This window comes from Kogia breviceps, chromosome 6 (assembly GCF_026419965.1).
Source record: "Kogia breviceps isolate mKogBre1 chromosome 6, mKogBre1 haplotype 1, whole genome shotgun sequence".
NCBI classification, from domain to species: domain Eukaryota; kingdom Metazoa; phylum Chordata; class Mammalia; order Artiodactyla; family Physeteridae; genus Kogia; species Kogia breviceps.
The window spans coordinates 117780648-117804819 of record NC_081315.1 but is presented as its reverse complement, the minus strand read 5'-3'; the positions used below and the strand labels follow the sequence as shown (position 1 = coordinate 117804819).

At 40.6% G+C, this 24172-nt stretch overlaps 1 protein-coding gene across 1 annotated transcript; it reads left to right on the top strand.

Annotated features, from left to right (window-relative positions):
• Nucleotides 1-737: 737 nt before the first annotated feature.
• Nucleotides 738-22804, top strand: PLA2G12A (phospholipase A2 group XIIA). Its single transcript, XM_059067714.2, has 4 exons — nucleotides 738-1220; nucleotides 18759-18835; nucleotides 19856-20021; nucleotides 22279-22804. The coding sequence occupies exons 1-4, from the start codon at nucleotides 1013-1015 to the stop codon at nucleotides 22395-22397; spliced, it is 570 nt and encodes a 189-aa protein (XP_058923697.1). The 5' UTR covers nucleotides 738-1012; the 3' UTR covers nucleotides 22398-22804.
• The last annotated feature ends 1368 nt before the right edge of the window (nucleotides 22805-24172 follow it).

Here is a 24172-nt window from a genome sequence, read left to right as displayed (position 1 = left end):
TCCCGGATCGGGGCACGAACCCGTGTGCCCTGCATCTCAGGCGGACTCTCAATCACTGCGCCACCAGGGAAGCCTCCCCATCCCCCCCCCTTTTTTTTTTAAACTGCGTTCAAGTATGGAGTACAGCTTCTTCCTTACCAGGGAAGAAAACTCATGGTTTTATTGTCAAACCATTTTCTTCTTCCAAAATTTCTAAATTAGCATCTAGCTCGTCTTTGTCAGCCAGGCACCACCACGGCCTTGGGTTAACATGTTCCAATCCCGATCCCCCAGTTCGAGAGGACCGGGTGAGGACCCGAGGAGGTGAGATGCGCGTTCGGCCCACGTATCCCGCAGAATCACGATTTCAAGCAGCGCTCTCTGCAGCGGATTACGGGTAGGGAGGGTGGGGGGTGGCTCATTTCTCTGACGTTGTCTACACCCTGAAAAGCTTGTCGCTCGGGGTAGCTGGGCTGCACCCCGACAGGTCAGATGAGGTCACAAGGGTTCGCCACCTGGCTGCACCCTACAACTACCCCGGGAACTTTCAAAAAATACCGATGTCCACTGACATCGGGACGAACTAATCTGCCTGCCTCGGGTATGGGGCCCGGCGTGGGTATTTAGTTAGTACAACCAACCCCTAAGGTAGTACTAAAGAAGGCCAGGTGAGCCGGCCTCGGGGGCGCGCGGCGAACACCACGTGGGTGGGGAGGACGCAGCGGCAGCTCTGCGCTCCCGCCCCCCCCGCGCCTCTGACGCACCACGCTTTGGCGCAGGCGCACAGGAGCCGCGGCCCGCCCAGGTGGGCGTATGTGCTGCTCCCAGATCTCCGCTGGCGCATTGTCTCCCAGCTGGAGCCTGTTGCAGGTGGTGAGGGCACGCCTCCCAGCCGGGCAGGAGGCGTGGGCATGGAGCTGGCCGCCGTCGCCAAGCCCCGGGCCCGCGCCGCTGCCTAGGGCGACCCGAGGGACGCTGCCTAGGGCGCGGCTCCGGGGACCCGTGCGGCCTATCACGGCCCGGCGCTGCGCGGATGGCCCTGCTCCTGCGGCCGGTGCTCGCCGTCCTTCTTCTCCTCCTGACCGCCGCTTTCAGGTGCCAGGAGCAGGCCCAGACCACCGACTGGAGAGCCTCCCTGAAGACCATCCGGAACGGCGTTCACAAGATAGACACGTACCTGAACGCCGCCTTGGACCTCCTGGGAGGCGAGGACGGGCTCTGCCAGTATAAGTGCAATGACGGTGAGGGGAACCCCAGGCCCTGCGAGGCCCGTGCTTTCAGGGCTTTTGGGGGGGACCGAGATCGTGGAGATGTGAGATGCCGGGCAGACCTTGACGGTGTCCTCTGGCCCTGGAAAAACTTAACCATCGCTAGATTCTTGCCATTCTTGTATTGAGAAACCTGCTGACGAGTTCACGCCACTATTGTTAGAATGTGAGAGATCGTCTGGGAGCGTACTCGCCGTTCTGTTTTCGTTGCGCCTGATTTACTTTTGTTGTTATTGTTGAAATTGCATGAAAGTTGCCTAAGAACTTAGTGACGTAGCGTCATGGGGATGGAGTGAAACAGACTGATTTTAGTGCGTTTAAATTAGTCAGCTGAATACGCAAAACATACCAGGAATTTTAAAGTCATGCTTTTTTATCTTTCTCAAGAATTGGTTTAAATTTTTTTTTTTCTGCAAAGCTGCAGACAATAAATAGCGACCTTTGTACAGACTTTTGGTGTACTTTACTGTTGAGAAAGAGTTCTGATGAACTCTTCTAGGAAATGATTCTAGCAGTACTTGACAGGAATTTTCTTTCCTTAGATACCAGTGACGCTGCCTCCTCATTGTTGGTTGCTATTAATATTATTCTTTTGATTTACTTTTTCATATTTTTAAACTTTAATTCTGTTTGAATCTGAGAACTTGTTTGGTGGCATTGTTGGTGATAATAACTTAGTATTTCAGGCAGAGATCTTTCTTTTGAAGCACTTGACTTTTTTGAATGCTTAGATGTTGTAATAGTTCAGACAAAGTACTTGGGCTTCAATTTCAAAATGCTAAGAAAGTAATTGGGAGATCATGTTTCCAATAAAAGTGGACAAGGTTTGGGCCTAGTTAATTTAATGCTTGGCAGCTCAAAATAATAGGGAACTAAAGGACTGTAGAGGTAAAACTGGACTATACGTAGGTGAATTGAAAAGGAACGACTGTCATGTGAAAACGTGATGCAACATGCGGTCATAATTTCTAGTTTTCTGTTAATGGAGGTAAAGAATGAACTATATCTTATATGCTATGAACTGCTAAATTTCATTCCTTCTTAAATGTATGCCTAAATGTTACCACCAGTGTTCAATCGGGAAGGATGTTTTTGTCCTTGTAGAGCTTGTCAGGAATAAGTGAATAATTTGAAGATTAAATGGTTGCCTTTCCTGAGGCAGATGTCATAGTTTTACTTAGTCATCCCCATTCATTAAACAAATAATTGAGTGCCTGCTATGTGTCAGGCATTGTACCAATTGGAGATTTGGCAGTGAACAGAACTGACAGAATTTCTGTCCATGGAGCTTACATTCTGGTGGGGAGAGACAGTAAACTAAAGAATAAGTAAAACAAGCCAAATCTGCAGTGTGTGTAGATTTGAAGTGTGCCAGTGCTTCCAGAACAGTACAGCAGGGGAACCGTCAGCTGCGGTGTTGGGAGGCGTTAGTTTTTTAAATAGGTTGGGGGAAGGCCTCACTGATGAGATAATATTTGAGAAGAAATTGAAATGGGGAAGGTGGCACTGTGACGATCTAGGGAAAGAACAATCCAGGCAGAGGCAACAGCAAGTGTAAAGGACCAGAGCTGAAATGCCAGTCAAGGATGACTCTGAAGGGTTTGGCCTGAGCCAGAGGAAGGATGTAGTTGCCATTTACTGAGATAGGAAAGACTTGGAAGGATCAGTGTTCATAAATTTATTATGAGTCAAGCGTTCTAGAGTTTATTTATTTAGTTTAGTTTATTACATTTAAAATATCTCTGAAGTTAAATGGATACTATTCTTATTTAAAATATTATTTTAATCTTTCCTTTTTCTTAATCCTCTTCTCTTCCACAAGCCTCACAAAATTTACCGTTTGGCGTTTAGAGCAAGGTCTCCAGCATAAAAAACACAAATGAACTCGAGAATTTAGGAAACGGTATGCTTCAGTGAAAATCTTTTAGTACTTAGTAAGTACTGTCTGCTCATAGGACTGTGGTTCCAGGTCACTGTGTTGATAATTCCAACATAATGAAGATTGATCTTTAATTGCTGTTACTTGAGAAGTCTCCCTGGAACACTATCTCAGCCTTTCCTATATTTTGGAACGTTAGTGACCAAATCAGAACCAAACAGAAACAGACAAATCTCAAAATTAAAGGAGCATGGTGATTAAGGGGTGTTTAATAGTCACAGTAAAGAGGTCAAGGGAGCCTTAAGAAAAAGGACTTAACGGAGGGAGAGGTGTTGCATTAAAGGGCACCGGTTTGTTGCATTCATTTATCTTTGCTCTAGTGAAGGACCAGCATTATGGAGACTTGTTCCTTCTAGCCATCCTCCGTAGGGTGGGAACAAGGCTTTATGGAGAGTGAAATTAAGTTACTTAGGGGAGCAAATTTAATGATCACTGTTTTTTTCTTTTAACTTTTTTCTCCCTGACAGCAGAAAAGATTGAGGAAGAAAATTTTCCAATTTCCTTGAAAAATAGAAAACAAAATTGGCTTGTAAAATGTTTTTAGAATTATGAAAAAGTCATCAGTTCATTCAGTAATTGGTATCTTAACTCTTTGGCTGTCGTGCTCAGAATAAAAAGGGTCGAGAGAGGTGCGGAAGCAAGAATGGAGGTGGAGCGGCAGGTGCAAAAATTCAGACCAAACATGGTGGTAGTTTTGTTCAGGGTGGTAGCAATAAAGGTGGTGAGAAGTGGTTGGATTTGGGGTATATTTTGAAGGAAGAGCCTAAAGCATTTGCTAATGGCTTAGAAGGAGGGCGTGAGTAAACTAAAAAAGGATTCCAGAGTTCTCAGCCTGAATAACTTGTAAGGATGGAGTTGCCATTAACTGAAAGCAGTGGGGGCGGGGTGGGGGGGGGTGATCATGGAAAAACTAGTTTTCGGTTCATTAGGAAAAATAACAGCATATTTGTATGCTTTTGAGAATGATTCAGCAGAGAGTAAAAACACTAATGAGGAAGAGAGGGAGGAGAATTATTGGAGTCATGTCCTTAGGTGAGAGGAGTGAGTTCTAGTGCATAAATAGATTGGCCAAGAGCAGAGAGGATATGGGCACAGATGCCAGTTAGGTGGGTAGGGTTCAAGTTATCCTCTCATTGCCTTGGTTTTCTCAGTGAAGTAGGAATCGAGGTCATCAGCTGAGTGAGAAGGTGGGAATAGAAGTTTTGGGAGATTGAGGAAAATAGGAAAGTGAATGTACTAGACAAATAAAGTAGCATAAGGGCCTTTGGAGATTAATAATCAGGAATTTAAAGTTTCAAGTGTTTGGGAAAGCAGGTTGGAATTCTGTACGGCTTCATACAAAACACAGTGATAAGATCTTTCTGTGACCCAACAGGCTTCCCCTCATGCTTCTCATCCGTTTCAGTGTCTTTCAGGTGAAGGAAATTGGTCTGTTGAAGGTATTACACCAAATTAAGAAAAATATGTAGAAAAGAACTATCATTGTCTCAGTCCAGGAGAATCTTTAGATTTCAACTGCCCGTAGAGATGATAAAATATAAAGCATCAAGATAAGAGCAGTTGCTTAGTCAAAAAGTGAAATCAATGAATAGTATTTCCATGTAGTTGTACGTAGTGGATTTGGTTTTTGTTTTGTTCTGTTTTGTTTGGCAGCGCCCTGTGGCATGTAGGATCTTAGCTCCCGACCAGGGATCAAACCTGCGCCCCCTGCAGTGGAAGGGCAGAGTCTTAACCACTGGACCCCCAGGGAAGTCCCTGGTTTGTGTTTATTTTTATTTTTTAAAATTTATTTATTTTTGACTGCCTTGGGTCTTCGTTGCTGCGTGTGGGCTTTCTCTTGTTGGGGCGAGCGGGGGCTACTCTTCGTTGTGGTGCACGGGCTTCTCATTGCGGTGGCTTCTCTTGTTGCGGAGCACGGGCTCTAGGCACGCGGGCTTCAGTAGTTGTGGCACGCAGGCTCAGTAGTTGTGGCTCGTGGGCTCTAGAGCACAAGCTCAGTAGTTGCGGCACACGGGCTTAGTTGCTCCGCGGCGTGTGGAATCTTCCCGGCCCAGGGCTCAAACCCGTGTCCCCTGCATTGGCAGGCGGATTCTTAACCACTGCACCACGAGGGAAGTCCCCTGGTTTGTTTTTAAAACTCTTATTCCTATCTCATTTGTTTTCTTAGCTTTCTGTACAGAGAAGCTAAGATATTGTAATTTATAATTTCTGCTTACAAATTCTAGGGGACGGCGACCCCAACACATCATGGATTTTTGGTTTGACTCTGATGTTTCTTCTACTGTTGAGTTTTTGCATCCTTTGTGTATTAGTCTGCCCAGGTTGCTATGATAAAATACCACAGACTGGGTGATGTAAACAACAGGAGTTTATTTCTTACAGTTCCGAAGGCTAGAAAGTCCAAGATCAAGGTTTAGCCAACACTTTTCTGTGGTGAGAGCACTCTTTCTGGCTTGCAGACAGCTGCCGCCTTGCATGGTAGGGGCAGGGGGTGAAGGGAAAGTAAGTTCTCTGGTGCGTCTTCTTATAAGGGTACTACTCCTGTCATGAGGGCCCTACCCTCGTGACCTTGTCTAACCCTAATTACCCCCCAAAGGCCCTATCACCAAATACATTGAGAGTTAGGGCTTCAGCATACGATTTTGGTGGGGACACAATTTGGTTCATAGCACTGCTAGTAAAAACTGGCACCAGTAGAAATGCTAAATATTTTTAATGATCAGCGGCTTATAACACCTTTTATAATAACACTTAAAATGATATGAATACAGTTGTAATCGTGGTATCCATATCAACTGAACCATTTTTTTAAACTCATTTATTTTTTAATTTTTATTTTACATTGGAATATAGTTGATTTACAATGTTGTGTTAGTTTCAGTTGTACAGCAAAGTGATTTAGTTATGCATATACATACATCTATTCTTAGATTCTTTCCCCATATAAATTATTACAGAGTATTGAGTGGAATTCCCTGTGCTATACAGTAAGTCCTTGTTGTTTATCTGTTTTATATATAGTAGTGTGTATCTGTTAATCCCAACCTCCTAATTTATCCCTCCCCCACCTTTCCCCTTTGGTAACCATAAGTTTGTTTTCTAAGTCTGTGAATCTGTTTCTGTTTTGTAAATAAATTCATTTGTATCATTTTGTCTGACTTTTGTCAATTAGTATGATAATCTCTAAGTCCATCCATATTGTTGCAAATGGCATTATTTCATTCTTTTTTGTGGCTGAGTAATATTCCATTGTGCATATTACCACATCTTCTTTATCCACTCATCTGTTGATGGACATTTAGGTTGCTTCCATGTCTTGGCTATTGTAAATAGTGCTGCAGTGAACACTGGGGTGCATGTATCTTTTCAAAGTATGACTTTCTCCAGATACGTGCCCAGAAGTGGGATTGCTGGATCATATGGTAGATCTATTTTTAGTTTTTTTAAGGAACCTCCGTATTGTTCTCCATATTGGCTGTACTGATTTACATTCCTACCAACAGTGTTGTAGGGTTCCCTTTTCTCCACATCCTCTCCAGCATTTATTGTTTGTAGACTTTTTGATGATGACCATTCTGACCACTGTGAGGTGATACCTCATTGTAGTTTTGATTTGCATTTCTCTAATAATTAGTGATGTTGAGCATCTTTTTATGTGCTTTTTGGAGAAATGTCTATTTAGATATTCTGCCCATTTTTTGATTGGGTTGTTTGTTATTTTTTAATTGAGCTGCATAAGCTGTTTGTATATTTTGGAGATTAATCCCTTGTTGGTCACATCATTTGCAAATATTTTCTCCCATTCTGGGGCTTGTCTTTTCATTTTGTGTATGGTTTCCTTTGCTGTGCAAAAGCTTTTGAGTTTAATTAGGTCCCATTTGTTTATTTTTGTTTTTATTTTCATTATTTTGGGAGGTGGATCCAAAAAGATATTGCTGCAATTTATGTCAAAGAGTGTTCTGCCTGTGTTTTCCTCTAAGAGTTTTATAGTATCCAGTGTTACATATAGGTCTTTAATCCATTTTGAGTTTATTTTTGTGTATGGTGTAGAGAATGTTCTAATTTCATTCTTTTACATGTAGCTGTCCAGTTTTCCCAACACCACTTATTGAAGAAACTGTCTTTTCTCCACTGTATACCCTTGCCTCCTTTGTCATAGATTAATTGACCATAGGGGCATAGGTTTATTTCTGGGCTGTCTGTCCTGTTACATTGATCTATAATTCTTTGTGCCAGTACCGTAGTGTTTTGAATACTGTAGCTTTAGAGTATAGTCTGAACTCAGGAAGCCTGATTCCTCCAGATCAGTTTTTCTTTCTCAGTATTGCTTTGGCTGTTGAGAGTCTTTTGTGTTTCCATACAAATTTTAGAGTTATTTGTTCTAGTTCCGTGAAAAATGCCATGGTAATTGGATAGGGATTGCATTGAATCTGTAGATTACATTGCGTAGTATAGTCATTTTGACAATATTGATTCTTCCAATCAATAACGGTATGTTTTTCCATCTGTTTGTGTCATCATCAATTTCTTTCATCAGCATCTTATAGTTTTCAGAGGATAGATCTTTTGCTTCCTTAGGTAGGTTTATTCCTAGGTAGTCTTTTTGTTGCAGTGGTAAATGGGATTGTTTCCTTCATTTCTTTTCCTGATCTTTTGTTAGTGTATAGAAATGCAACAGATTTCTGTGTATTAATTTTGTATCCTGCAATTTTACCAAATTGATTGATGAGCTCTAGTAGTTTTCTGGTGTCATCTTTAGGATTTTCTGTGATGTATAGTATTATGTCATCTGCAAACAGTGACAGTTTAACTTCTTTTCCAGTTTGGATTCCTTTTATTTCTTTTTCTTCTCTGATTGCCATGGCTAGGACTTCCAAAACTAATGTTGAATGAAAGTAGTGAGAGTGGACATCCTTCTCTTGTTCCTGATTATAGAGGAAATACTTTCAGCTTTTCACCATTGAGTATGATGTCAGCTGTGGGTTTGTCATATATGGCCTTTATTATGTTGAGGTATGTTCCCTCTATACCCACTTTCTGGAGAGCTTTTATCACAAATGGGTGTTGGATTTTGTCAAAAGCTTTTTCTGCATCTGTTGAGATGATCACATGGTTTTTATTCTTCAGTTTGTTAATATGGTGTATCACACTGATTGATTTGCAGAATTTTAAAAAATCCTTGCATCCCTGGGATAAATCCCACTTGATTATGGTGTATGAGCCTTCGAATGTATTGTTGGATTTGGTTTGCTAGTATTTTGTTGAGGATTTTTACGTCTATGTTCATCAGTGATACTGGCGTGCAATTTTCTTTTTTTGTGGTATCCTTGTCTGGTTTTGGTATCAAGGTGATGGTGGCCTCATAGAATGAGTTTAGAAGTGTTCCTTCCTCTGCAATTTTGGAAATAGTTGCAGGAGGATAGGTGTTACTCTAAATGTTTGATATAATTCGCCTGTGAAGCCATCTGGTCCTGGACTTTTGTTTGTTGGGAGATTTTTAATCACAGTTTCAATTTCAGTGCTTGTGATTGGTCTTTTCATATTTTTTATTTCTTCCTGGTTCAGTTTTGGGAGATTGTACCTTTCTAAGAATTTGTGCATTTTATTGGCATATAGTTGCTTGTAGTAGTCTCTTATGATCCTTTGTACTTCTGTGGTGTCAGTTATAACTTCTCCTTTTTTATTTCTCATTTTATTGATTTGAGCCCTCTCCCTTTTTTTCTTGATGAGTCTGGCTAAAGGCTTATCAATTTTGTTTACCTTCTCAAAGAACCAGCCTTTAGTTTCATTGATTTTTTTCTATTGTTTTCTTCATCTCTATTTCATTTATTTCTGCTCTGATCTTTTATGATTTCTTTCCTTCTGCTAACTTTGGGTTGGTTGTTCTTTCTCTCGTTGCTTTAGGTGTAAGTTTAGGTTGTTTATTTGTGATTTTTCTTGTTTTCTGAGGTAAGATTGTATTGTTATAAACTTCCCTCTTAGAACTGCTTTTGCTGTGTCCCATAGGTTTTGGATCATATTTTTGTTTTCATTTGTCTGTAGGTTTTTTTTTTTTTTTTTTTTTTAGTGGTCATAGTCTCCTTTAGTACAAACCAATAGGTATAACTTCATATAATTATATGAATATAATTCCATATAATAAGTAGTTTTTGATTTCCTCTTTGATTTTTTCAGTGATCCATTGGTTGCTTAGTAACATATTGCTTACCCTCCACGTTTGTGTTTTTTATAGTTTTTTTCTTGTAGTTGATTTCTAATCTCATAGTTTGTCAGAGAAGATGCTTGATATGATTTCAGTTTTCTTAAATTTACCAACGCTTGGTTTAGGGCCCAGCATGTGATCTGTGCTGGAGAATGTTTCTCGTGCACTTGAAAGGAATGTGTATTCTGCTTTTGGATGGAATGCTCTATAAATATCAATTAAGTCCATCTGGTCTAATGTATCATTGAAGGCCTGTGTTTCCTTATTGACTTTCTGTCTGGATGATCTTGTCCATTGATGTAAGTGGGGTGTCAAAGTCCCCCACGATTACTGTGTTACTGTTGATTTCTTCTTTTATGGCTGTTAACATTTCCCTTATATATTGGGGTGCTCCTATGTTGCATGCATATATATTTATAATTGTTATAGCTTCTTCTTGGATTGCTCCCTTGATCATTATGTAGTGTCTTTTGTCTCTTGTAACAGTCTTTAAAATTTATTTTATCTGATATGAGTATTGCTACTCCCACTTTCTTTTAATTTCCATTTGCATGGAATACGTTTTTCCATCCCCTCACTTTCAGTGTGTGTGTCCCTAGATCTGAAGTGGGCCTCTAGTAGACAGCATATACATGGGTCTTGTTTTTGTATTCATTCAGCCAGTCTGTGTCTTTTTTGTTTTTGTTTTTGTTTTTGTTCTTGTTTTTTTGTGATATGCGGGCCTCTCACTGCCGTGGCCTCTCCCGTTGCGGAGCACAGGCTCCGGACGCGCAGGCTCAGCAGCCATGGCTCACGGGCCCAGCCGCTCCGCGGCATGTGGGATCTTCCCGGACCAGGGCACGAACCCGTGTCCCCTGCATCGGCAGGCGGATTCTCAACCACTGCGCCACCAGGGAAGCCCCAGTCTGTGTCTTTTGATTGGAGCATTTAATCCCTCTACATTTAAGGTAATTATTGATATCTATGTTCTTACTGCCATTTTGTTAATTGTTTTAGATTTGTTTTTGTAGGTCTTTTCTTCCCTTCCTTTTTTGTTCTCCTGTCTTGTGACTTGATGACTATCTTTAATGTTGTGTTTGGATTTCTATTTTGTCTATGTGTGTCTATCGTAGATTTTTGGTTTGTGGTTACCATGAGGTTTTCCTATAGCAGTCTATACATATACAAGATTGTTTTAAGTTGTTGGTCTCTTAATTTCAAGTGCATTTCCTATATCCTGCATTTGTACTCTCCTCATGATTGCTGGTTTGTTTTTTGTTTGTTTGTTTTTTTTGCGGTACGTGGGTCTCTCACCGTTGTGGCCTCTCCCATTGCAGAGCACAGGCTCTGGAGGCACAGGCCCAGCAGCCATGGCTCATGGGCCCAGCCACTCCGTGGCACGTGGGATCTTCCCGGACCGGGGCACGAACCGGTGTCCCCTGCATCGGCAGGCGGACTCTCAACCACTGCGCCACCAGGGAAGCCCTGCTGGGCTGTTTTTGTTTGTTTGTTTTATTTTAATTTATTATTGGCTGTGTTGGGTCTTTGTTGCTGCACATGGGCTTTGCAGCAAGTGGTGGCCACTCTTCATTGCAGTGCACGGGCTTCTCATTGTGGTGGCTTCTCTTGTTGTGGAGCACAGGCTCTAGGTGCACGGGCTTCAGTAGTTGTGGGACATGGGCTCAGTAGTTGTGGCTCGCGGGCTCTAGAGCACAGACTCAGTAGCTGTGGCGCACGGGCTTAGTTGCTCTGCGTCATGTGGGATCTTCCTGGACCAGGGCTTGAACCCATGTCCCCTGCATTGGCAGGTGGATTCTTAACCACTGTGCCACCAGGGAAGCCCCACGATTGCTGGTTTTGATATCATATTTGTGTGTGGATGATTTCCTATCTTTACTGTGTGTTTGCCTTTACTGGTGAGCTTTCTCGCTCATAATTTTCTTGTTTCTAGTTGTGGCTTTTTCTTTTCCACCTAGAGAAGTTTCTTTAGCATTTTTTGTAAAGCTGGTTTGGTGGTGCTGAATTCTCTTAGCTTTTGCTGGTCTGTAAAGCTTTTGATTTCTTCCTCGAATCTAAATGAGAGCCTTACTGGGTAGAGTAATCTTGGTTGTAGGTTTTTCCCTTTCATCACTTTAAATATATTGTGCCACTCCCTTCTGGCCTGCAGTTTCTGCTGAAAAATCATCTGATAACCTTATGGGGATTCCTTTGTATGTTATTTGTTGCTTTTCCTTTGTTGCTCTTAATATTTTCTCTTTGTCTTTAATTTTTGTCAATTTGATATGTGTTTTGACGTGCTTCTCCTTCGATTTGTCCTGTATGGGACTCTCTGCGCTTCCTGGACTTGATTGACTATTTCCTTTCCCATGTTAGGGAACTTTTCAACTATAATCTCTTCAAATATTTTCTCAGACCCTTTTTCTCTTCTTCTTCTGGGACCCCTATAATTCGAATGTTGGTGCATTTAATGTTGTCCCAGAGGTCTCTGAGACTGTCGTCATTTCTTTTCATTCTTTTTTCTTTATTCTGTTCCACGGCAGTGATTTCCACCATTCTGTCTTCCAGCTCAGTTACCCGTTTTTCTGCTTCATTTGTTCTGCTATCGATTCCTTCTAATGTATTTTTTTAATGGGATTTGAAATAAATCCAAATTCTTTTTTAAAAAAATTCATTTATTTTTGGCTGTGTTGGGTCTTTGTTGCTGTGCGCAGGCTTTCTCTAGTTGCAGTGAGTGGGGGCTACTCTTCGTTGCGGTGTTGTGGGCTTATCATTGCACTGGCTTCTCTTGTTGCGGAGCACCGGCTCTAGGCTCTCGGGCTCAGTAGTTGTGACTTGCAGGCTCTAGAGCGCAGGCTCAGCAGTTGTGGCTCATGGGCTCAGTTGCTCCATGGCATGTGGGATCTTCCCGGACCAGGGCTTGAACCCGTGTCCCCTGCATTGGCAGGCGGATTCTTAACCACTGCGCCACCAGGGAAGCCCCCTAATGTATTTCTTATTGCATTTATTGTATTGTTGAACTCTGTAGTTTAATTCTTCTAGTTCTTTGTTAAACATTTCTTGTATATCCTCGATCTGTGCCTCCATTCTTTTTCTGAGATCTTGGATCATCTTTACTATCATTACTCTGAATTTTTTTTCGGGTAGATTGCTTATCTCCACTTCACTTAGTTGTTCTTCAGGGATTTTATCTTTTTCTTTGTTTGTAACATAGTCCTCTGCCGTCTCATTGTCTCATTTCGTCTAACTCTCTGTGTTTGCAGTCCCACAGGCTGCAGGATTTTAGTTCTTCTTGCTTCTGTGGGTGAGGGTGGTCTAAGACACTTGTTCAGGCTTCCTGGTGGGAGGGACTGGTGCCACTGGTGGGTGGAGCTGGGTGTTGTCCCTCTGGTGGGCAGGGCCATGTCAAGCAGTGTGTTTAGAGGCGGCTGTGGGCTCAAGAAGACTTTAAGTAGCCTGTCTGCTAATTGGTGGGGCTGTGTTCCTTCCTTGTTGGTTGTTTGGCCTGAGGCTTCCCAGCACAGGGAAGGGTGGGGCCAGGTCTGGGCACCAAAATGGTGGTCTCCACAACAGCTTATGCCAACGAGTACTTACAAATAACTCTGCCGCCAATGTCCTTGTCCCCACAGTGAGCCATAAGTGCCCCCCGTCTCCCCAGGAGACCCACCAAGATCAGCAGGTAGGTCTGGTCCTATGAAGTCACTGCTTTTTCCCCTGGGTCCCGATACACCCAAGGCCTTATGTGTGTCCTCCAAGAGAGGCCTTTCTTTTTTCCCCTGTTCTGTTGATTTCCTGCAGTCAAGCCCCCCTGACCTTCAAAGCACAATGCTCTGGGGGTTCCTCCTCCTGATGCCACACCCCCAGACTGGGGAGCCTGACCTGGGGCTCAGAACTCTCACTCAGGTGGGAGAACCTCTGTGATATAATTAGTTTCCAGTTTGTCGGTCATCCACCTGGTGGGTATGGGATTTGATTGTATGGCAAATGCACCCTCCTACCACCTTCTTGTGGTTTCTTTGTCTTTGGGAGTAGAATATCATTTTTGGTAGCTTCCAGTCCTTTTCAGTGGTTGTTCAGCAGTTAGTTGTGACTTTGGTGTTTTCGTGAGAGGAGGTGAGCTCAGATCCTTCTGCTCTGCCGCCTTGCCCTCAACCTGCTCCATATCAACTGAGTCTTAAAGAAACAGCCTTCTGTGTAAGTTGTTCAGAAATAATTATTTCAACATAAAGATGAATTTAGAATTTAAAACACTTAAAAAAATTTCAGGAAACTAGTTCAATTTTCTGGGTTTTTTGGGGGGGGTTGTTTTGTTTTTGTTTTGTTTTATGTTTTACTGTGGATAAAGAATATTTTAATTTCAGCAAGGAATGTTTCTCATTTTTTCATCCGGTGATTTCCTGTGCACCCACTTTGTGCCAGGCATCTTCTAGGTGAGCAAGACAAAATTGCTGTCTCCATAGAAACTAATTATGTTAATTTGGTTAATAAATGTTAGAAAGAAACATAAAACCAGCCATGGGTGTACGGAATGGATATAAAAGTGAAGGGGCACTATTCCAAATGGAGTGAGTAAGAAAGGCCTCTCTGAGGAACTGATATTAGTAGGTTCCTTCAAAAGAAACAAAAAAGAAACACATGCCCCTTTTCCACTTACACTGGGGAGCCAGTTTTACCAGCACTTATTTCATGGTGTTATTGTCTAGTATTTCACATACAGTAGTTCTAGGTTCTTTACTACTCCATTTTAGCAGCTCCTCTCTTAGGACAGTTTTAAGCACTAGCCCTGTTTGAGATTACTACTACTTCCATCCTTGCCTCCATTTTCATTTTTGCCAGCTGATTTTCTCTGTACTCTTTTCCTCTTTATTCTCTTATAATAAGCATATTTTGTTTTGTTTTGTTTTCCCTGACTTCATTTGCTTCTAATCATTCTCCCATTCAAAGGTAATTATCTTTTACTAAATGAGGTAATGTCTGTATATATTAATACATATGCACACAGGTATGTATTGCTATCATTGTACACATCAGAATGTTCAAAAATGTTTTTATAGACTCAAAATCGAAAAGTGCATGGGTTTATATAAAAAACAAAGGGAAGGGAAAATAGAAGTGCTACTGTTGTATAATATTGAGAGAAATAACTTTCTGGTTAAAAAAAAAAAAAAGCAGACACTTGAGAAGAAGAGATTAGACATCCACATGCCTTTAAAACTCTAGGCCTGCATCAGTTGTCTGAGGGTGGTAATCTTTGATCCTCATGGAAAAGAGATAAGTGCCAGAAATCTGGAGACTTGCAGGGGGAATGTATGGGGTATCCACAAAGTTGGAAACAGGATAAACAGTTTGTTGGTTAGATTTTCAAGTAATATGCCTGATATGTGTTGCTTCAATCTCCAGGCACCTTTTAAGGTGATATGCTTCTAAATTTAAAGCAGAAAGTCTAGTTGTTAACCTGAAAAAGATATGTATAGTAAATGTACTATTTTTTCTGTTTCCAGACTTTTTGAACACTCTTTGACATATTTATTGTACTTTTTTCAGACTATAAATGTGACCCACTGCTTAGTATCTCTTGCTACATGAGTTTCTAAACATTTTAGATGGTTGATTGTTAAAACCCTTGACAAGAGAGAACTTCAAGGAGCTAGAATGGCTTCCCCAAGGATATAATGCTGATCCAGCCTTCCTCCCTTTCAGTGAAGAGGTTGCTAGCATGGTAAGGTAGATCGGATGCCTAGTCTCTCTTGATACTCCCATGCGAAGTGTAGGCTGGATAGAACTTGATTTAGGTGAAATCACAACTGGCTAAGTGGTCTACCCAAAGGATTGGGTTAATGACGTCATGGCTTCTTGTAGAGAGGGCTCATCTCTAGCAGGGTGTTGCAGATCTCTGTCCTGGTTAAATCAGTGTCTCAAGTTTGTGAATATCTGGGTATAACAAGTAACACTGGGTGAATATCTCTAGATTTAAAATCTGCTTAACAGTCCTGAATGATGAACTAAAACTAACAAGATAAGAGTTTTATAATCTAGTGTTTTAGGCTCAAAAATTGAGTGGCAGAAGTGCTGAGCCTCTAGCAGTAGATGTCAAAAAGTTCATTTTAGAAAAAAACTGGATTTTCTACTGTTATTGTGCTGTATTTTATTTTATTTTTAAAATTTTATTTATTTATTTTATATTTTGGCTGCTTTGGGTCTTCATTGCTGCATACGGGCTTTCTCTAGTTACAGCAAGCTGGGGCTACTCTTTGCTGCGGTGCGTGGGCTTCTCCCTGCGGTGGCTTCTTGTTGCGGAGCACGGGCTCTAGGTGCGTGGGCTTCAGTAGTTGTGGCTCACAGGCCCTAGAGCACAAGCTCAGTAGTTGTGGCTCACAGGCTCTAGAGTGCAGGCTCAGTCGTTGTGGCACACGGGCTTTGTTGCTCTGCGGCATGTGGGATCTTCCCGGACTAGGCCTCAAAGCCGTGTCCCCTGCATTGGCAGGCGGATTCTTAGCCACTGTGCCACCAGAGAAGTCCTGTGCTGTATTTTAGCATTGAGACATAGCTGAAACATATGCTGTCTTAGGTTATATTAGTACAAGTAGTTTGTCCAGCTCAAAATAGGCCCAGCATTCCTAATGGTGTTCAGTTTGGGGTACCACATTCTGGATGTGACAGACTAGAAGTGACCAGTCTTTGGAGGCTGATGAATGCTCGCCAAACTCAAAAGAGACTGAAGGGTAAACGGCAGTACCAGTTTATTTATAATGAATATTATAACTGCCATGAATATTAGGCTTCCAAGTCTTCTGCTCATTCATTCATTCATTTATCAACAAATATTTATTGAGAACCTAACTATATGCCAGACATTGTTCTATGCGTTGGGGGTACAAAATAGACAAAAATTCCTGCCCTCGAAGGGTTTATATTTTCATATGGGGTGACAGATAATAAACAGAATAGGTTAGTGATATGTTAGAAGGTCATATGTGCTACAAATAGTATGGTCAGAAAAGGCCTTGAACGTGAAGAAGTATGTAGATGTCAGGAGGACAAGTATCCACATAGAAAAATAGCAGCTTCCGTGGCACTAAGGCAAGAGCAGACCTGGAGTGTCTGTGGCCCAGCAAAGAGGTCAGATGGAATGGAATGGAGTGAGGAAGGAAGGAAGAGGAGAGAGAACAGTAAGGAGATGAGGTCAGAGATGCCATTATATAGGGCTTATAGGCACTGAAAGGACTTTTGGCTTTTTTTTTTTTTTTTTTGGCTGTGCAGCATGGCATATAGGATCTTAGTTCCCCAACCAGGGTTGGAACCCGTGCACCCCTCAGTGGAAGTGCAGAGTCTTAACCACTGGACCACCAGGGAAGTCCCAGCTTTTATTCTGAATCGAATGAGAAGCCATTGGAGGGGTTTTGGCAGAGCAAAGACTTAATCTAACATATATTTTAATAGGATCACTCAGGTTCAGTGTTGAGATTGGACCATAGCTGGAGGTGGTGTTGGGTGGGGAAACCAAAGAGACTAGTTAGGTTATGGCAGTAATCCATGGTGACTTGGAGCAGGATGGTAGCAGTGGAGGTGGTGAGAAGTGGTTAGATTCTGAATATTTTGAAGGTAGAGTCAACAGGATATGCTGTTGAATTGGATGTGGGATATAAGAAAATGAGAGAGTTAAAGATGGCTGAGGTTTTTTTTCCCCTGAGCACCTAGGATGGATATCTGTTACCTGAGAAGAGGGAACTGTGGATGGAGCAGGTTTGGGGGTGAATGGCAGGAGATACACCTTAAGTTTGAGGTGCCCATTAGATATCTAAGTATTGATAGTTAGAATATCCTCTCTCTGTAGGCCTTTTAAAGTGGAATGCCAAATCATGAAGAGTCTTCTTAAGAGTGAAGGACCAAAAGCAGGAGTTGAAGGATCAGTGACTCATCTGTGATAGCCTGAGGCGTCTACCTTCATCTTCCAAGGGCCCAGGAACAGCCCTCCTCTTGGACAGTGCTAGAGAAACTCCTGTCCTTGGCCTCCTCTTTTCTAGCTCCGTCATAATGATTCCCTTCTGTACATATTGTTCTTCAGACGGGGTGGAACTTTATATCTCCATGAAGTTATGCTCTCTTGAGGCTCTACTTGGTCACCTCAGTTGAGCATGTGAGTCTTAGCTGCTCACTTAAACCATTTTTAGTTCATTACTTTGAGTAGATTACTCATTTTGATGGCTGATTACTGGAATGGTTGCTTTTTTTCTTCCTCACTTTACTTTTGGAGGGCAAACTTGAAGTCTCCTAGTAATAAATGGTAATTGAATGAAAGTTGGTGGAATACTTTGTGTCTCTCCTAAGTATCCAGATGTGGGGTGGCATTTGGAATAACTGGGGATATTTTATTTGTGGAAGGTAAATGGTGGCCCCAGGTGTTTGAAAGGATTATCATGTAAAATAGAGAATTGGGTGGCTTTGTGTTCCCCAGAGGGCAGAGGATTGCTTACAGGTAGAATTTACACGGAAAAGAGAAGAAAGAACTCAACTGTTAATGTCAGTCCACAACGGAGTAGGCTGTTTCTTGACACTACAGGATCGTAGCAAACATTCGAAAACTCTTCGGTATATTGAAGTGATTTCTGTGTTACATGAGGAGAGATATTTCTGAAGTATCTTCCAACATTTAAGATTGCTTTGATAATGTCATCTTTCTCCTTGTTACTGAACTATTGGTGCTATTAAGGAGAGTATAACTGGAGTAATAGTTTACCAAGCTATCTTTGTTTCTTGCCTTTTTCCTTAGATGGCAGAGGAGTATATTTGTGAAATGGTTGGTTGGAGTCTGGGCTAGAATGGTCCTGTAATGTCTTATAATGATAATAAAGTAATTAAATGATCAGATGACCTTGTCTTCCTTAGGTTTAGGCTCTGGTTAATGGTTATTGAGGTTTGTGTACAATGGAGCATTGGCTGAGGCTGGGAAGATAAGTTCTTGCCTGTAGGTTTTAACCTAAAAATATAAGCATTAGAATGTACAGGAAAATAAGGTGGATTTATGTTTCATGTATATGGACCCAGTCTGGCATGTAACCTCTGAAATTGACAGAAGTCCAGAATAAGGATTTACATGTTTGTATGGTGTAGGTTTGCAAATATAATTACATTTTATGAACCACCGTAATATTTTATGAACTGCCACCTATGCGTACATGTATACATTTGTACATATTTTGCTTCAGGAGAAGTAAAAATAATTCGGTAGACAAATTAGCATTTTTAATGCTCATCCAAATAAACACATATTCACTTATGTTAGCATCCAAATAGTAAATATTTCCAGGGCTAGTCTAGCACATTGTAGACTTTTTTGTGTATGCATTCTCTAACATATTTGAAAATTAATTATGATACCATTTATATTTTATAGGATCTAAGCCTTTTCCACGTTATGGATATAAACCCTCCCCGCCGAATGGATGTGGCTCCCCACTGTTTGGTGTTCATGTAAATATTATTTTTTATTTGATAAGTTTTTATGATTGGTAGGCTATGTAATACCCTTGATAAACCATCAGTATGTTTTCAGGCTCAGAGATAATTTTGTTTTTTGTAATAGTGATCAGGTTTGTTTTATTCTTTTATAGCTAAAACACATTTAATAAGTCCTAATGAAACTAAATGGAGTAAAAGTCATGTTTTATTTTTTTAATCTTGTAGATGTTAATACCATTTAAATGATATTTCCTCATGTCACAAATATGATTGAAAAGTTTAGAGTATAGAGGTAACAGTACTTAGGATGAAAAAGTGCAGGAAAGCATAATATTTTCTATATTAAAACTAGGCTAAGTGGGATAGCTGTGTGTTTGTTGTAAGGGAGGCTGAATCTGAGCCAGTATTATGGGAGAAAAATGTTTTATGAAAGTGATTCCTAGACACAAGGGTTTTGCATATAAAGTTATTTAAAATAGTTAAAGATAATTACAGATTCAAAGGAATAATGTCTTTAGGGAATGGATGAACACTTAAAGATTAAACCATTAAAAACCAAAAACAAAGTTTGAGTTGTAGGAGCTTAGAAGTTGTTGGTGACATTTCATATAAAGTACATTTTATTGAAGGAGGAGGCACAAAATACTTTGGAATATCCAAAAACCATACTTGCATAGCCCCTGCAAAAGTCTTCTAAAGCTCTTAGCTTTATCTTTCTATTCTTAAAATTATGTTTTGTGTTTTGGACAATTGGAAGTTGCGTTTGCTACCGGCAAATGACTGCGAATTCTCTAACATTGCAAAATAGGGAGCTTTGAGGCATGGCTGAGAGGGAGAGGACAGAGTAACATGGGTGGGTGCAAGTGAGGGTAATGGAGAGATATCTAACCTGGAAAGCATTTGGAGGCAGAAACGAATTTTGGAAATTATCTATATAGCAGTGTTGTCTTTGGTTTTTAAGTTTCTTTGGTGCACTACTTCAGAGAAGGTTTGAGTTTCATCAGCAGTCATCCATCCAAATGTCTCTTTCAGCTTAACATTGGCATCCCTTCCTTGACAAAGTGCTGCAACCAACACGACAGGTGCTATGAGACCTGCGGCAAAAGCAAAAACGACTGTGATGAGGAGTTTCAGTATTGCCTCTCCAAGATTTGCCGAGATGTGCAGAAAACACTAGGGCTAACTCAGCATGTGCAGGGTAAGGCTGATTCGGTGGGATGGGATGAGTGCAGTCTGGGAAGTTTTATTAGATGCTTTTGTGTTAGTACAAGATATACCGATAGAAATCTTTCACTCTGTATTACCTTATCTATGGTGAAACAGCCCCTTCAATTTTCTGAGATGAGAAGTCAATGATTTTGTCATCTAAAATGGTTTACAATCACAGAAGCAAGAAGTGTTAGGAAACCTTGGGAGGGGAGGGTATGTGAGCTAGAGAAGAATTCATCCAAAATCTTGTACCCTGTAGTATAGTTCTAATTACCCAGAGCCTGAAGTTTGAAATTCTGGATCCAGTGAAGTTCGGAGTATAGCACATTGGATTTGGAGTAGGAAGTTCTGGAAGATTTGAGTCTTAACTCTGTCTCTTCCTATGTATCTGTCTGTGTCAGGAAGGTCCTCAAAACCAGCCCCCACCCCAGGTTCAGTGATTTGCCAAGAGAACTCACAGGGCTCAGCATGTAGTCATACTCACGGTGATGATTATTGCAGTGAAGGGATACAAAGCACAGTCAGCAAAGGTAATAGGCGTTTCAGTGTCCTCATTTATAAAATGAGAACGGTCATACCCATCTTGTAGAGGTGTCATAAGGGTAAGATGAAATATTTGTCGAAATACACATTACTGTACAAATACTAGTAATTAACAAGATTTCTTTACTGTCAAGCCAAAGAATGTACCATATACTGAAATCAGAAGAGGAGGGCCAGTAAGAAGGGTCAAGAAAGGAAACTACCATTTTTAAGCACCTTCCATAAGATACTGTGCTTGATACTTGAGACATGTTTTCACTGATGTTCACAGAAACCCAAAGTACTAGTTGGCATTATGCCCCTTTTTATTTTATTTAATTAATTAATTAATTTATTTATTTATTTTTTGTGGTACGCGGGCCTCTCACTGTTGTGGCCTCTCCCGTTGTGGAGCACAGGCTCCAGACGTGCAGGCTCAGCGGCCACGGCTCACGGGCCCAGCCGCTCCACGGCGTGCGGGATCCTCCCAGACCCGGGCACGAACCACTGCGCCACCAGGGAAGCCCATTATGCCCCTTTTTAAAGGAAGGAAACTGAGGTTCAGAAAGAAATAACTTGTCCCAAGTTGCATACTTCTGACTTTAAAACTTGTGTTCTGCCTATTCCAGTATTCCCCAAATAGTCTCATATTATAGGTGTTATTCTGAAATTCTAGTAATAACTAGGAAGTAATAACAAGGAGGAAATCTCTGCTCCAGGTGAAGCTTGAACTCAAAACCTCTGAATCCCTTTGAACGCTTTCAGCTAAGGTAAACTAGTTGTCCAGGTGAAGCACGGATAGATGTGTTTCCTGTTTTCTGACCTAAGGATATGCTCATGTTGTTAAATGATGAAACCAATTTCCTTGCAGTCTCCTATTTAGTAATCATAACCTTTACCCTTCTGTGGTTGGTTGTATTCCTTAATGGCACAGCCTTTTGGAAAACTTTGAAAATGCCAAGATTTTGTAATGAAAAGTTTCTTTCTTAACATGAATATTGGAAACTAGAAGTATTTGGATAACTAAAAGCCACTCTGTGCGATGTCTCTGTAAGTATAGTATATTAAGATAATCTTACCTGAGTGTTCCAGGTTTCTTAGAATAAGAAAAGTTAAATCTGTTATCTTTTTTACAGTCTTTCAAAAAAATTAAGAAACCCCACCAGAAGAAAAACACCTTGGATTTCCTGTGTCTCTCCTCCCAAGCCAAATTTGGATATTGGTCAAAGAAAGAGTCTGGGGTCCATTTAATAGTTTAAGCATCTTAAATTATGTATGATCATTAAAAGCTATTGACTATAATCAAATGTTTTGAGGTTTCTCTATTTTTAACCTTCATTTTTTTCTGCACCTAGAAGTCCTTCCTTAAAGTGCAAACTTGAGTGTTATCAGGCATCTCTATTTGTGATATTTTTCATATAAAAGGAAAATTAACAGTGATGAACTGATCAGTGCTATTGAGAGAGACTCACTGTCTAGTACAGAAAGTTGGTTTGAATAGTTGCATGCAAAGAAAAAGTAGATACAGGTAGAGAGGCTGAAACGGAAAGTCTTTGTATATATATATGCTCCTAGTTTGCAAGGGTTGGGAAGACTTTCACCTAAAATAGGTGTAAGTGCCCACTAAGGCTGTGCCTGACATGGTGCTGAAACATGTAATATATGTGACGAGAGAGTGATGCTTTGCAGTTGCCTAACAGTAATGGCACTTTCTTACTTTGCAGCATGTGAAACCACCGTGGAGCTCTTGTTTGACAGCGTTATACATTTAGGCTGTAAGCCGTACCTGGACAGCCAACGAGCCGCCTGTAGCTGTCGCTACGAAGAAAAAACTGATCTTTAAAGAAGATGCTGACAGGTGGTGACAGCAGATGAGGACAGAAGAACATAACCTTTGACCAAGAGCTAATGCTTTCACAGCATAAAGCTGCCTTATTTTTGTGAAAGGATTATTTTAAGACCTTATTTTGACATTAAAACTTCAAACTAAAGAAACAAATACAGGTTATCTTCCTGGATGTTGCCTTAGTGTGCCATATTGTCTTGACAATCACAGAAAGAGGTGCATGTGAAGGGAGAATATTTTAAAAGAGTAACTCAATTTTCACAACTGTATTTATCAAAAAATAAGGTCAAATGTAAAATTCATTATAAGGTATGTTCAACAGTATCTTATTTGGAAATATGGGGAAATCTTCACTTAAAAGTATGTTTACTGTAAAATTTAAAATATACATTTATGCCGAGAAAGATCTGACTTTATTTTTGCTCTTTTAATTAACACATACAGTTTTTCCATTGCCCATTGAGCATATGAATAAGCCACACTTCTATGAATGACAGGACTAGTTACAAGGACATGTCTGTTTCTCTTGTAAAATTGGAACAATCTCTTGGAACCTCTTAGGAAACGAAACTAGGATATCTAGGTATTAATATGTGCCTAGAAGGTGACTTGAACAAAATTCAGAAGCATAGCCATCCCATTTTATGAACCACTCATGACAAATTTCATTTCATTTTGCTATAAACTTTGCCTAAATTGGAGAAAAGATGGATTTAATGAGACAAATGAAAAGTTGTTTAATATACATATCAGAGCATTATATGCGTTAAATGCTTTGTTGTTTACTCCCTAGGACTTACTCTTGGTAGATTCTGGGATATTTTTAAAAGACTGTAAACCTTTTACTAATATTGGCCTTCATAAAAATTGTTCTTGGTATTGTTGGGTTTTTTTAAGTCTTTAACTGTGGAGTCAAAAGGGATGGAAAAGCAGGATCCAAAGAACTGTCTTTTATAGAAAATCATTAACAGATGTTTAAGAGCAAATCCCAGAACTTCAGCTGCCTCTGAAAATGTCTGTGAGGATTGAAAGCTTTTCGACCCCTTGGAAAGCTCAGCTGTGTTCCTCTACCATTCTTTGCTTACCACTGGCTGTTGACTTTCCCTAGCCCACGATCCCAAGCCATGTATATCTTTTGGGTAACCTCTGGCCAGAGTTATTAAGATGAACTGCTTGGAAAGTCAGAGAAAGACAGCACCAGCAGAAGTGGTTCTTTCTAAATCAATACAGGCAGAATTGGGATGAATGAAAAATATGTTCTGGAAAAAGGGCCACATTCCTAACTTTGAATATATGTTATTGCTGAGAACCTGCTGGCTTCCCAAACTGAGATGGTGGCAGCTATTCTGCTAATAGATGTGTCCTCTATTAGACAAGGCAAGTGCCTCCCTCAGGGCTAAGTAAGCAAACTGGGCTCCAGTTGCATTACTTGACCAGGTAACTTTAAAGTTGTAATAAATTCCTGGATTTTCTTGGCAGCATTGGCTTTCTCAAGAGGACAAAGTCAGAATGTCTTTGTAAAATATTTAATTCACGGTCATAAATTATGTACAAAAATCAGTAGAAGCAGTTTTTATGTTCAAATTTTAAAAACTTATCTAGGAATAATTTTAGATTTACAGAAGAGTTTGCAGGGATAGTATAGAGGCTTCTTGTTATACTCCTTACCCCTAATGTTAACATTTTACATAAACACAAAACATTTGTTTAGAAACCAACATTGGTAATTACTATTAACGAAACTCTAGACTTTATTAGGATTACACTAGTTT